This window comes from Sinocyclocheilus anshuiensis, unplaced genomic scaffold, assembly GCF_001515605.1.
Source record: "Sinocyclocheilus anshuiensis isolate Anshui unplaced genomic scaffold, SAMN03320099.WGS_v1.1 scaffold51, whole genome shotgun sequence".
In the NCBI taxonomy this organism is placed as follows: domain Eukaryota; kingdom Metazoa; phylum Chordata; class Actinopteri; order Cypriniformes; family Cyprinidae; genus Sinocyclocheilus; species Sinocyclocheilus anshuiensis.
The window spans coordinates 696,360-711,630 of NW_015548296.1; the positions used below are offsets into that span (position 1 = coordinate 696,360).

General features: G+C 36.6%; 2 protein-coding genes across 2 annotated transcripts in view; one reads left to right on the forward strand and one right to left on the reverse strand.

Moving 5' to 3' along the window:
* Positions 1-5,705: 5,705 nt before the first annotated feature.
* Positions 5,706-7,950, forward strand: myog (myogenin). Its single transcript, XM_016443611.1, has 3 exons — positions 5,706-6,401; positions 7,140-7,245; positions 7,368-7,950. The coding sequence occupies exons 1-3, from the start codon at positions 5,865-5,867 to the stop codon at positions 7,484-7,486; spliced, it is 762 nt and encodes a 253-aa protein (XP_016299097.1). The 5' UTR covers positions 5,706-5,864; the 3' UTR covers positions 7,487-7,950.
* Positions 7,951-8,246: 296 nt separating this feature from the next.
* The window catches only part of ppfia4 (PTPRF interacting protein alpha 4), a 123,816-nt gene continuing 116,791 nt past the window's right edge, over positions 8,247-15,271 (reverse strand). Inside the window, exons 24-30 of the mRNA XM_016443653.1 lie at positions 14,886-15,061; positions 14,699-14,796; positions 13,186-13,361; positions 12,971-13,039; positions 11,803-11,983; positions 11,438-11,534; positions 8,247-10,067 (exon numbers count right to left, since the gene is read on the reverse strand). Of these exons, the coding sequence (XP_016299139.1) occupies positions 11,473-11,534; positions 11,803-11,983; positions 12,971-13,039; positions 13,186-13,361; positions 14,699-14,796; positions 14,886-15,061 (762 nt within the window). The 3' untranslated portion in view covers positions 8,247-10,067; positions 11,438-11,472. The remainder of the gene's footprint in view (positions 10,068-11,437; positions 11,535-11,802; positions 11,984-12,970; positions 13,040-13,185; positions 13,362-14,698; positions 14,797-14,885; positions 15,062-15,271) is intronic.

The following is a 15,271-nucleotide window of genomic DNA, read 5'->3' on the forward strand; positions in this document are numbered from 1 at the left end:
TTATTTGAGTATTATTTTTATACTATTATAGTATTTAGTTTTATTTGTATATTTATTTAAATATGACTATAATATATATAAAAAATATTAATTTAATTAATTTTGTAATTTTTTAAATTTCTATTCACCTTCATTTCAGTTATTTTAGTACTTCGATTTATTATTTGTAAAATTGTTGCATTCTAATTTTTAGGTTTTTCATGTAATATTTGTATTTTATTTCAGCCTTTTCAACTAATGAAAAAGATTTTATTAGTTGTAGTTTTAGTTAATAATAACAACACTGGTACTGGTGGTCATACTGAAAACTGCATGAATGGAGGTATAGTTATTTAAAGGGGTCATATGATGCTGCTAAAAAGAACATTATGACCCCTTTAAATAATGAACACAGATTTAATTAAATCAAGCAAAACTGTATAATAACCGGTTGTCCATCCTCAAAAAATCAGAAAAAAGCGAGCTGTTTGTTATTCTTGTTTTTTTTTATTAAACTTCACTTTAGATAGATTTATGATTAATTAAATAAATAAAGTTGCATAACATAAGATTTATGTTATGCAATTTTGCTTCTTTAAATTTAAACTTGAGAAACATTTTTTTTTTGTTCTTTTTTGCAGTATAAAAGACAAACTGATGAGAACACAGACTTACAAATGTTTTGACAGAGGGGCAGACAGATAAACAGACCCCCGCTCAGTTTCTAGTACCTTTTTCGGCACTTACATCGGCCCCCAACATATTTGGATACATAAATAACATTTAAAAATGTATAAATCCATAGATAATAAAATATTAAAACCAAGCAGTATTTGCATACATGTGATGCTAGACTTCGCTTTTTTTGTCCTTCTGTAAAATAAATGTCATTTCCTTTCAAATTTGATCTTACATAATCACAATCATACATTTTTAAGTGTGTCTCAAGTGTCCAAACACTTTGTGGGGCCGCTGTATTTGACAAGGCATGCTCAGAAGTGCTTGAAAAGAGAGAGCCCCTGACAAACACCCCTGAACCTGTTGCTAGACCAGCTCTGCACTGCGGTCCAGAGGATCCAAGCATCTGCTCCAGTCACTACTCCCTCTCCTAAAAGCAATAACGGAGGCCATAATATCTTTTTAGTGTTCGAGAGCCAAATATGAGTGAAGAGTGAGCATTCCATGGCTAATGCAGCCACGTTCTGGGCATTTCTTCACAAGAAGCCAATTCCCCCTCTCTCCTCCTCCCTTTCTGCCAGCTGTCCTGCAATGTGCTGCTGCTTGTCAGTGAAGAGAAGTGGCGCACTGTTTTCAGTGACAGGGCAGCACACCATGTCGCCTTACACCTAAGACCCACTCAAATAGACTGATATCATCTGTCTGGTCGAGGATCTACTCAATCCCCCGTGATCAACCTGTGTTTCTAGCGTGCTTGTCGGTAGTCAAGCACACTTGAACTTGATGCAGCTCATTGTGACTTTAAGTAGGTGAAGTCGATGAAAACTATTGATTGCATAGTGATTGTTACCTCATGTAAGAGTTTTAAAGCTTAGAAATGGTGAATAAAATGTTAAGGATTCAGGTGAATAACACAAAAGTGGACAGTGAACTGGAACAGCTACAAGCTCTACCATTTTTTTTTTTTTTTTTTTTTTGTCATGAATCATGATGCTAAATCTCACTTAACTTCCCCTTTTGTTAAGAATCGAGAATAAGAGTCTGAAATCAACTAAAAATTCTGAAATGAACAAATCATTTCCTGGCCTCTCTTTTTTAACACTTATGTTCCCCGAGGGGTTTGCAGACCTCTTCAGTAGATTAGAAACATAGGCTACTGTAACAGGGCTGACGAGACGAGAGGCGTGCGGATCCATGTGCAAGCTTTATTTCTCAAGAGAAGTGGTCATACACTGGCAGGTAAGAGTCTGAAATCAACTAAAAATTCTGAAATGAACAAATCATTTGCTGGCCTCTCTTTTTTAACACTTATGTTCCCCGAGGGGTTTGCAGACCTCTTCAGTAGATTAGAAACATAGGCTACGTATACTGTTTATATTGATACTGTTAAGCATCATATTTCATGATGTTACATGTAATTTTATTTGTTTCTAATTTTTCTATTCTTATGAGAACACAAGCAAGCAATGTTTTTTTTTTTTTTTCGTCAGAGGGACATATTTAAACATTATGAAGCCAAAATAAAAGGTTAGCCTACTGTATTATTTTTTACATCGTGCATTAAAAGCAGAACAGTCAAATAGAATATGGAGGTGGAAGCACCAAATCGTTTTTATGTGGTATTCTTCTTTCCGTTCCTACAGTGAGGCCGATTTGTTTATGGTCTCTTGGAGAGAGGTATTTACTAACAGTGAGTAGCGTGCCACTGAGGGGTGAGGCAGTCATGGTGCTCAGAGAGCCAGGATCATTCCTGTGACTTAACATGACACCACTTGCACTAAGACACCGACAGCTGCACACGCACATGCTTTCCATTCTGTTTGTTGTAGAGGATTATAACCTGATAAAAGAGACCAGTGACTATCGTATTGTAAGGCCCTGTCCACTACTGTTTCTTTCTGACTGAGAGCCCTAAAGACAGTACAAACACGGGTACTGGTCAGTGTTATTTGAGTATTATTTTTATACTATTATAGTATTTAGTTTTATTTGTATATTTATTTAAATATGACTATAATATATATAAAAAATATTAATTTAATTTGCTAAGATATTGCTGGTGTTTGGCAGTGCATTGCTATGCTGCTCTGTTTGTCTTCTTCTTCAGACAAGAGTAATGGTCAACATATTATGGTCTGGTTCCTAGATATGATTTGTGTTCTTTTTTTCTTTTCTTGATTTTTATTTTCCCCAAGTAAAAAATGAAGGGGAAAAAGACATCATCAAATAGTCTGGAATCTTTTACTGACATTTCTTAAATAATTTTACTACATGTTAACAAAACTGCTTACCCCCTCATTAAAAAAAAAGGAAAGATTGGTTCAGATAATAAAATGTTATGTGGTATGACTAACTAAAATTCTAATGACATATATACATATATATACATATATATATATATATGTGTGTGTGTTTATATATAATTGAGAAAAAAAATGTTACGTGGTGTCATGTGGTGTACTTTATGAAGTATTAGTTGTGATCATTATTATTGTTATTATTATTGTTAAAACCATGTTACCTTGAAAATGTGTGATCAAATGTTTTAAAATTATTATTAAGATACTTTTTACTTGAAGAATGCTGTACATTTCTAAGATTCATCTCTAAGATAAAAACATCATCAAATAGTCTGGAATATTTTACTGGTATTTCTTAAATAATTGTACTACATGTTAACAAAACTGCTTAACTACCAATAATTCAAAAAATACTGAAAAAAGTAAAGGTTGGTTCAGATGATAAAATGTTATTTGATGTGACTAACCAAAATGTATGAAGTATTAGTTGAGATTATTATTATTGTTAAAACAATTTTACCGAAACTTTTTTGGTAACTGTTTAATGTTATTCCGAACTATATGAAACCAATGCGAATACAAAGAATGCTGTACATTTCTGAGATTTTTATTTTATTTTTACAAAAGATATGATCACAGACATTCTTAATTGTGACACACCTTTTGAGCAAGACAACTGTGTTATATGATTAGCAACCTGACCTCTTTACCAAAAATGCTGAGAAAGTGCTTTCCTCTTCAGGAAGAGTTCCTGGCTGGTGTGTGTGTATGTGTGTAGTTGCATGGACCTGTCACCCTGCCATCCTGTTTCTGCTGACAGTAGGCTGAGGGAAGGTCCGGGGTGAGTGACTCGGACACACTGCTCTCCTGCAGCCTGGACAGCCACAGAGGCCCCATTGTGCTCCTCAACCATGAGTGATCATCCATCACATTTGAACCTGACAGCCAACAGCACAGCCTCCTAATCCTGCCAAGGATGGAAGCTTGGGTTACCATGACGAGAGCACCGCGGGGCGTCCCGTTTCGGACCTGTACTGAACAGAAGGTACCTTTAAGTTCTGAAACGGGTCCCCCAATTCTACGCTTGTAAGCTATAGATGTGTAAGGAAACAGTCAGTTTTTAAGGGTCACTTTCACGTATAACATTGTAGAAGTCTTCAGCATACTGTCACTTAGGAAAAATATCATAGTGAAAAAAAACCTTCGCCGTCTACTACATGAACCTTGAATAGCTGTGGTGGTGTCAGTAACCATAAATAAGCCTGTGGATTCATTATAGGACATAGCGGAAGCGCCTCTGAATTAGCATGTGAGAGCAGCGTCCGGAGAGCCTACCTCACTTTTTGGGGTCAGGGACAACAAAGGTCTATCTTACTGAACCAATGCCGGACATTACACAGGGGAATGTATAGATGCAGCAATATACTATACACTAGAAGAAAGAAACATGCAGCAAAAGAAAAGAAAAAAAGTGACCACTTTAAAATGTTCTATATTGTATTTTATATTAAAATGTGATTTATTATATTCCCAGCACATTATAAGAAGACTGAGTTATTAATACGTTTATAATTGTTATTTTTGTTATTACATTATTAAACATTTATATTAATATATTATTATTTTTATACGTTATATACTGTATTATTGTATTTTTCTAATAAAAATGCATTACTAATATTATTATTATTAACAACAGCAAATTATTACTAAGCAAATAATGATTGTGAAAGGTTCAGAAAAAAACTGGCATAACAAAAACTGAAATATATAATATTATACATAATATATACATTAATTTTACATTTTATTATATTCCCAACACATCATAAGAAGACTGAGTTATTAATAATTTTGTAATTTTTTAAATTTCTATTCACCTTCATTTCAGTTATTTTAGTACTTCGATTTATTATTTGTAAAATTGTTGCATTCTAATTTTTAGGTTTTTCATGTAATATTTGTATTTTATTTCAGCCTTTTCAACTAATGAAAAAGATTTTATTAGTTGTAGTTTTAGTTAATAATAACAACACTGGTACTGGTGGTCATACTGAAAACTGCATGAATGGAGGTATAGTTATTTAAAGGGGTCATATGATGCTGCTAAAAAGATTATTAACAACAGCAAATTACTAAATAAGCAAATAATGATTGACAAAGGTTCAGAAAAAGACTGGCATAACAAAAACTGAAATATCTATAATGTATTATATTATATATTTCAGCTTTTGTTACGCCAGTCTTTTTCTGAACCTTGTATATATATATATATATATATATACACATATATAAAACAGTCATAAAGTATAAAACTGTCAACAAAATTTTCAAAATTATCTTAACCTTTTTTCCAAACAGACAGACACCCTCAATGAATTGCTCCAGCCAAGTTATAGAAACATCAAACTGTTGATAGGAAGTGTGCCACATTTTCTGCTTTAGAAGAGAAGGTGATACTGTCTGACAAGGATTTAGACCAGTTAATTAAGGAGCCGTAGTGGATCTTTCATATCTGCTGTAGTCTGTTTGATTTCCATGGAACTCAGATCATGTTCCTGGACTTTCAACAGCGGCCTGACGCCATTCTCGAAGCAAACCGGTCCCAAATCCCCAGAAGATTGGGGAATGAAAAGAGATGTAAAGTTTAGATGTGTGGCAACAGCTAAACGCAGGGTCAGGTTTCTCAGAGCCCTGGCTATATTTAACCTACTGATCTAACACCAGGCAGAGAGTTTAAATGCCACCACTGCAGTTGGTGTGGAGCAGTTGTCGCCCACAGATCTTCTTCAGCACGAGCTCAGCTCCGGGGGGAAACACCCACACACGCTCGCAAGAACCGCAAAGGACCTAGAACGCTTTCAGAGAAAACAGAGCAGAGCCGGTGGACTCTAATTCCAGCAAGACATGGAGCTTTTCGAGACCAACCCCTACTTCTTCGCAGACCAGCGTTTTTACGAAGGCGGCGATAACTTCTTCCAGTCAAGGCTAACCGGAGGCTTCGACCAAGCAGGATATCAGGACCGAAGCTCCATGGTGGGCTTGTGTGGCGACGGGAGGCTGCTGTCAAACGGAGTGGGGTTGGAGGACAAACCGTCTCCATCTCCTAGCCTCGGTCTGTCCATGTCTCCTCACCAGGAGCAGCAGCACTGTCCGGGTCAGTGTCTGCCCTGGGCCTGCAAGGTGTGTAAGCGCAAGTCGGTCACCATGGATCGACGGAAAGCCGCCACTTTGAGGGAGAAGAGGAGGTTGAAGAAAGTCAACGAGGCCTTTGAGGCTCTTAAGAGGAGCACGCTCATGAATCCCAACCAGAGGCTGCCTAAGGTGGAAATCCTGCGCAGCGCCATCCAGTACATCGAGAGACTCCAGGCGCTGGTCAGCTCTCTCAACCAGCAGGAGCACGAGCAGGGAAACATGCATTACAGAGCCGCGGCTCCTCAAGGGGTGAGTGAAGCTCGGGGAATCAGGGGCAGGTGTACGGTGGGCTTTACATATGACATATACGCTGTCATACAGGACTGTACATTTTAACAAGTTCAAAAGTGCTTTACATTAATTAAGCAGACATTCTTTGACATTATGTAGTTTTGTGAGTATTTAATTAACTCATATTTCTATTGAAAATCAACCCATTCACAAACCCATACAAAAAAACATTCAACTATATTTTGTCATTCACTCAATGACAAGATGACAGTAAATTCAGAAATGAAGAATGCACTGAAAAAAAAACAATGCATTTAATAACAAAAAAAATAAATACAAAAATTAATTAAATTGCATTTTGTCATACATTCATTAATTGATATTATTTTGGTAAAGTCAGAAATGTAAATGCAGAATACTTTGCGGGAAAAAAAGGAAGAAGAAAGGTTACTTTTTTATTAAAATTCAATTAAAAAATTAACAAATTTGATTTTCTCATTCATTCATTAATTGAGAATATTTGACAAAAGTCAAATAAGTTATTTAAATCAAATAAAGTTACTTCTTTATTTCAATTAAATAAAAAAAATGTCATACAGTATTTCACGTTTCCATTTTTAAAAACATTAGACTGCACATATAAAATCAATCAAACCAAATGTGTGAAGGATAATAGGTTGCCGTGTGCAGTGCTTGATTCATGGCTGGTGATGTGACTGACAGTAGTGTGTGTGTGTGTGTGTTTGTGTGTAACAGATGTCGTCCTCTAGTGATCAGGGCTCTGGCAGCACCTGCTGTAGCAGTCCAGAGTGGAGCAGTGCGTCTGAGCACTGCGCCCCCGCCTACAGCTCCGCTCACGAGGGTAAGACTACCACATCTACACTAACTAGCCTGACATTCGAAAACTTCCATTAAGCCACATAAAAAGTGAGGTCTGAAGGACTTGCCAGGCAAACATGTGACAGAGTTCTCTAATGTCCTCAGATCTCCTGAATGACGACTCCTCAGAGCAAACCAACCTGAGGTCTCTGACGTCTATTGTGGACAGCATTACAGGAACAGAGGTGACTCCGGTCCCCTATTCAGTGGACATAAGCAAATAAATGAGGAGGGTGACACCACCGTTATGTTCAGACCACCTTTCACTGACCATTACAGCACTATCTGTAACACCCAAGGTGAATGAAGTAGCTTTTCAAAGTCATAAAAGCCTCGGGGGCTTAATTTCCAGACAAATCTTGAGGTCCATATGATTATATTTCCAAATGTTTCTTATCTCTGTGGGAATAAGAACGAATTTCAGATCAGCCTAATTCCTGCTTAAACTTCAGACAGGCCGATTCATAAGTTCATAGTTTGTCCTTTTCCCCTCTTGATTCCTATTTTTTCATTCTGTTTGTGTGTGCTTTATGCTTACCAACAACAACAGCAAAATAACATTTGTGGGTCCAATGTTTTACTTCTGGTTTTGACCAATTTCTGCTTAATTTAAACTAGCTCTGAATGCCAGTCATGTAAATATGTTCCTATTTTCTACAGAGTGGTTTTGTTATTTTATTTTGTATTTTTTGGTGTGTATGGAATAATTTATTTGATTTTTATAATAAAGATTGTTGTGTATTTGTATATATTAATTTTCTTTGCCCTTTAAATTACTTTTTTTTTTTTTACTGATTTGATCATCTAATTTATTGTTTTGTTGCAAAGTATTTTCCCAGCAATCTCTAAAATATGGATTTGGTTTTAGACTTGTGTGCAAGAAAGCACCAAATACACAAATAAAAATCCATGAAATGATTTATAATACATAAGGTCAATATTTATTTTATATATTCATATATAATTATTTATTTGTGACAGCTTTTTACATTTAAAGTGAAAAAAAAAAAAAACCTCAACAGCAGCTGAGCAGTACTAAACAAACATCACATTCAAAGAAAAATCTCACTTGTTCAACCACATGCTTTATGTGGAATCTGCAGCTACTCTATACAGAATTATATACATAAATCAGCTATTTACACACACACATTAAACCTTACATGCACACAAAAGAGAAAGAGCTTGTGAGGGGGCTAGAGAGAGACCTGCACCTGTTTTACAGTTCACATTACTGTCAAGAGCTACAGAAACAAATTAGTGTAAAAATGACCATCACAGAAGAACATGCTGCAAAGCAAGAGGCTTCAGTTCCTCCACCACCGTCGCATCAGGGAAACGCTTGGTCCTCGTCAAGCCACTATAAGATCAAATAGATATTCAGCGAGCACGCCGAACATTAAAAACAAAGCAGAACCAACTAAACTGGCTGTGAAAGGCTAGGCACAACTGGCAGATCGAGGCTTAAAAAAGAGCAGCACACCACAGGATTTCAAGTTCAAGTGTTTAACTGGTGATATATTCCTTCAGATCTGTGGTAATGATGATTGAGAGCGAGAAAGAGAGGCAAAAGATGCTACAGTGATTGTCACGTTTAGTGGCATGCATGCTCCACCAGACGCCCCAATGCCAAAAGTGACCCACACAGCACAAACAAGGCTTGATCATCAATCATTCATTTAATAGGATATAATTATTTTAAGAATGACAATGATTTTTTTTGTGTATAAAATGAAAAAACAGTCACTTATATTAATACTTCTTTTTTTTTTTTAATAGAGAGCACTTTTTAAAGAACATGATTTGTCAGCATTGTGTAACACTTATGATACACATACACACATTTCCACACAGTACAGTAGCTGCCACAATAGCACGATACATCCTGTGAATTACAGAAAATACTGTCTTAAGAAAAAAGAAAAAAAGAAAAGAAATGCCCAACAGACTGACACGCGCTCTTAACCGGTTTGGTAGGTAGGTTGATCGAGAAACATTTGTTCCCGTTGTGATGCTGAATTTCAAGTGGCGAAGATCACGTTTGTTCGCAGGTCCTACTTTCTTTTTTTTTTTTTCTCTCCTGATGCTAAGTGAACTGAAGTCTATTGCTTTCCCTGATGCTCGACAATATTTAGCATCGTGGCTTTATATGATCTTGGAGTGCTGGAAGTGTATTACGTGGATAAGCACTGCTGATGTGAACACAAACGCACGTTTCTCCAGTCACCACTGGTGTAAGACACCGACCATACAACACCGTCCTAGCAGACGGCACTGTCTAACCGACAGGAAACAGTCATGACTGAGACTTTAAAATTCATATGATATATTCATCTCCATATACAAGTCTGATATATATAGTTCCATAAAAAACATAACAGCTTAATTTTCTGGTTTTCATATATACAGAGACGTTGATTAATATTTTGCATAACCAAAGGGGAGAAAGCCTTATATAGTAAAATGCCAATGGCACACCCAAAGGAGCAGACTATAGCACTGACAGACTACAGGGCCAAGTACACCAGTTAAGTACGACCACCACAAAGACTATAGAACCGGGATTACTGGGAAACGACTGATAGGACGAGGTTTCTCTGCTATGCGTTCTACGCGCTCAGAGTTCGAAATTCACCTTTCTGGCTCCCTCTATTGCACGGTGTCCAAGAAAGCTCTGGTGTTGTTGAGGACAGGGGAGGGGTGGAGGTTAACCCTTCCCTCTTCCTTTCAAGGTGTCCCCAGATTTTGGCATATTTCATTCTCGAAAGGTCGCAAGCATATGTCCGTACAGGTAGTGGGAATGCACTAGTAGGAAAATGAGAGGATAACAGAAGCAAAATCATATATCTTTCAAAAAAAATTATATTCAGGGTTCGATACAAGTTAATGTAACACATGTCAGTCGATAAAAAAGCAGTCAGGACAGTGTCTGCTACTTCTTTACCTCATGTCATGTGTCTGTTGATGTACTGGCAACACCTACAAATCATCATGTTGTTTTATGGAGGAATTCATGCTTTAATAAAATGATGAGCTTAACATTCAGCCTTTAAACTGTCTAGACGCTGGTATTTATGTCTGGTGTAATGAGCCATACACACAGAATGCATTTTTGCCTTTAAAAATGCCACACGGAGGGCAGTCGAATAAAAAAACACAAGTGTTTTTTAAAAGTTGGGCTTCTTTAAAGTTTTAGAGTGCCGTTTTATGTGCAAAACAAGTGCCGTTTTATGTGCAAAACACTGCAAAAGATGCAAGAGCTCATTGCAAATATGCCCATGTAGCGCATGTGTACATGTGAAATGTCGGGCAGTGGAATAAAAAAAAAAAGTAAATCTTCTAGAATGCTGCAAGAGACACAAGAGATCTAACACGTTTACACAGAAAAACAACTGAGAAGCAGAACGCATGTGTGAACAACTTATAAGTGTGTTTCAGACAGAATGTGTTTTTGCACTAAAACACAGGGCAGTAGAATGAAAAAAGAAAAGAAAAAGCTCTACAGATGCATTTTTAAAAGTTGAATTTCTTTTAACTTGAGCACTGTTTTTAGAATGCTGTGTCATGCAGAAGATGCAATTGCAACTGTCAAACATGCTCGCTTAGAGCATGTTTACATAAAAAAAAATGGAGAAGCACCGAAGTGTAATGAAAAAATGCTTACTGTGTGAATGGCCCATTTGTGTAACTGAAATTTCTACTTTATTTAATAGTTCTTTGTGTTAACCAACATTATGCTACAAATTCTAATGATTGCGCTTAACTTGTACCAAACCCAGAAGAACACTGACATAATTATAAAAATGTGACATTTAAATATCTCATAATTACACAAACAAAATATATAATTGAATAAATGATGTAAAGAGAAAAACGGTCATGAGCTCACGTTCATATAATCCATGAGACTGAATAAATATACATGAAAGGACACTGAAAATTGAAATAAAATAATGGAGTGCAATAATGCAATCAGTTACTATACAGTTGCTGCATGTTCTGATTGGTTACTAGCTGGTTCCTAGTGGATTATATGAACTTTCATTCAATTCTACTTAAGTTTTACACAAAAGAAAACGGACCATTCATGTACTAAATGAAAAGTAACCAAGAAATTAATCTGAGCATCATTAAACATCTCTATCTTAGAAGAGAGGCTGCAGTGACCAGCTTACCTGTTAGTGTGAGTGCAGTGATTAGTAAAAGCAAGTTAGCAGGAGTAAGTCCTGACAGCTGAGGGGTCTAGTCTCTGCGGGGCCGGAGGACCGGCTGCTGAACCACAGAGACACAGATGGGAGAAAACATGCAGTGACACAAGCTGAATGACCCTGACCTGTGTCATTAATATTAGTTACATTCAACACATGCTTTCACAGTCAAATGCATTCATGTTTTGCAATTAGTGCTGTAAGATAAACTGTAAAAGAGTTAGAGAAGGCACTACTTGTTAGTACTGTACTGCAACCATTAAAGTGCAATGTGTTAATGGCAATGCTGAACTCACTTCACCCTTGTAAAACACCCTGCCCCCCCTTTCTACCTTCTGGTTGCAGCTGTTTCTTGGGCACAGCAGCCATAGAGGGGGGAATGGACATGGTGTTGAGGCGGAAGCCAGCGGGAAGAGTCTCTATGGACCCTGGCATCATACCCAGGCCCTGGCCGTCCCTCGGCCTGAAGCGCTTACGCCACGATGGAGACCTTCGGAAAGACTTGTCATCACTCTGTTGAAAGGAATGACATCACAACAACTGGGTTAAGATACTGTTCAGAACTATGACTGCGCCAACATCTGTGTTATTTCATATATGGCAACAGAGAAGCCAGTATCACAGCACAATGATAATTTCCTAGTTCTACAGGGAACAAATGTCAACATTAATGATGAGCAGTGCAATCCTGGCTGCTTCTACAGGAGAGTCTGGATGCAGACAAGCACCCCCAGCTTATTGCTGTGTCACGAAATGGCCATTTTAAAACAAGTAAGAATAACACAAATATTCTAGTTTGTGTTTCTGTTTCATTTGAAAAAACTGTTACACAGATATAAAGTAAATTCGAAATAAAATAGATAAAATAATAAATAAATACAATAAATATTCTAGTTGTTTCATTTTGAAAAATCTGTTACACAGATGAACACAATAAACGAATAAATACTTGTATTTTACGTTCATGTTACAAAGACAAAATAAACAAATGAATAAATATTTCTATTTACTTTCTGTTTCATTTAACATTTAAAATTAAAACAATTTTTTTCTATTTTACATTTCTGTTTCATTTTAAAAACTTGCATTCAAAAAGCTTTGAAAAGCTGCATTCAAATCTCAAGATGTTTTGACATCCGTACATTAAAAATGACAATTGTTTAAATATATAAAATAAATTGGCTGGTACCTGATATACAAATGAAAATCGACCCCATCAATTTCTTAAAATGACTAAATAAGATGCCTTATGCAGTAATCATGAACGATTGTGATTGCTCCATTCTGAACAGTGATGACAAAAGTAACTAAATTGTGAAAGATTCTTTCTTAGTACATTAGAAGCTCTAGTCTATATTTTGCAGGTGATTCAATATTGAATAATATTCATTATTCATTATTAAGTGTGCATATGACATATGACAAATTTACTTGTAGTGACCTGTAAAAATTCCATGAAATTTTAGCCAAAATTCAAAAAGGATCCAAATGTTTACCAACCTCTTCCTGGCGTCGATCTGTTCCCAATGCTAAGAGGTTGTTAAATTCCCTCTCCAGAATCTGCCTGGCCTGGAAGACACAGAGATACAGGACTTTGGAAAGACCAGCCGTATGCTGAACCACTAAATCAACTGAGTCAGTTTTCTATGCTAGAACAGAATGGACCAGCTAGTGTCTTTAAACTGCTATTAAACATCATCAGGTGTGTTCCTCACCTGAGTGTTCTGCATGGGGATCTGTAGAATGAGGGCCAAGCTGCTGAAGTCAAACGTCTCATCTAGGGCAATGAGAGCTCCATGCACACTGCTTTCCAGCAGGTTATTACTGTACTCTTTCAGACCGATGTTCTGAACCCACTGCATCACATGATCATTGGTCCACACCAGGGTATCTGGGAGTGATAACAATACATGCATTTGCTATTACCTCTGCTAGACACAAAATGGTTAATTGGTTTCATATTAAACTGACTCAAATGACTTCCATTATAAAGCCATATCAGAAGATATAGAATAGTGTGAATATCAAATCAAAGGATATGAATGAATTAAATAACTGCATAATTTGATGAACTGCCTACTTCAAAGCGAAGCGTGGCACTGTAATCTGCAGCTGAGCTTCTTGGTTCACAGTAAATGCTGCAAACTTCATCTCTGCATGTGCTGCAAGTTTAACATGCATCTGTGAATGCAACATGCGCTATGCTCACTTTATTTACACATTTGCATCATTTTCAACATTTTTGGTTGGCAGAAGTTTAGAGTATTACACGGATAAAATAAGTAAATATGCAGTATTTCGACAAAATAAAAACAAAAAGGATTCAAAATATCCTTTTGAAATGAAGGTTTCAATGTTTGAAAGTCAAGATTATTATTGTAAATTGTAGTGTACAATAAAATCATTAAAACATTTTATTTTACAGTACAATTGCAATTTACAACAGCAAAATATTTCTATCTTCAATTTTGTAAATCACAGTTATAACCTCATAATAATAATAATAATAATTTAATGTGGGCTGCAACACTTCACAATTTAACTTGCATGTGATGTGATCATTAACCAACATCAGAGAACCATGAATGTGAATGTGTCATTAAATTATAGAAATATTACCTTAAAATCGCAGGTGATATTTCAATGAAATATTTGATGTCTAGGGGTTTGGCCGACAAAAAGTTATATATTTTATATGCTAAAACACATACAACTATTGAAACAACATGTGTATTGTGATATACAGTTTCCGTGATATACTGTGGTACAAGACTGAACAGACCACCTCTAACCCATGCAGTAAACATTAATGAAGCGAATCTTCGAAGGGGTCTGTGTTTATAACAGTTCTGGAAATATCTGTGTTTAGGTAACAGTATATGTGGAGCATGATCATTTTGCACAGCTGGCTAGCCTGCTTTCTGTTTGTACAATCCTGTGCGTAATGTGCTTAAGTGTGTGTGTCTTAAGCAGTTGGTGCGTGTGTCTTTAGTGACGAAGATGAAAGATTTTAAAAAGCTGTGACAGCTGTGTCAAGTTCATGTGTTATGCTGAAGTTCAGCCGGGCGCCGTCCCTTTAAATGAATTTGACACTAAAAAGCTCAGCTGTTGACCTCACACATTCCTGCAACCAAAATGCAGATAACAGTTACGGCCACTAGATAGTGCTCTTCGCTTCATATCTTAGAAGTAATGAATCCAGAGAGTGCATTATTAATTTATTCATACCTTTGATGTCATGTTGAAAATCCTCTCTTCTTCGCTCCAGCTCCTTCCTGTCATAGTTCAGCCTTTTTAAGCACATGATGCCATAGTGCAAACTAGCCCTGTAAGGATATAATGCATATACCATTCCATACAAAGTCTGGTTATTAGAATTAGTTATTAAAAATGAGCAGTCAATCCAAATGTTTACCGGTGGAAGCTGTCCACCATCTTGAGATGTGTCCGCAGGTCTTTCTTAGTAAGGTGGTCCAGCATACGAGCGTCCACCAAGCACTCCATGAAGTAGCTGCGGTACTGAGGCAGGCCGAGACTGGGCAGCCACTCGTTCCCAATCCACTCATGGTTCATGTCACCATATGCTAGCGTCTGAGAAAGAAAAAAGATATTATTTCACTGTGACTCTGTCAACTGGATCTTACATAGGCTTAGTTTAGTCATTTTATTTAGATCCTACACAGAGATCCATAAATGTAAAAAAAAAAAGAAAAAGAAAAGAATATGTTTACATTAACACACACACACACACACACACACACACACACACACCAACATTTATCCGGCATTCAAAAAAAATAA

Excerpts from the sequence above, each read along its gene's own strand:
- myog (XM_016443611.1), top strand. The coding sequence starts at position 5,865 with ATGGAGCTTTTCGAGACCAACCCCTACTTCTTCGCAGACCAGCGTTTT. Across the intron at positions 6,402-7,139 it reads GAGCCGCGGCTCCTCAAGGG|ATGTCGTCCTCTAGTGATCA; the intron begins GTGAGTGAAGCT and ends TGTGTGTAACAG. Across the intron at positions 7,246-7,367 it reads CTACAGCTCCGCTCACGAGG|ATCTCCTGAATGACGACTCC; the intron begins GTAAGACTACCA and ends TAATGTCCTCAG.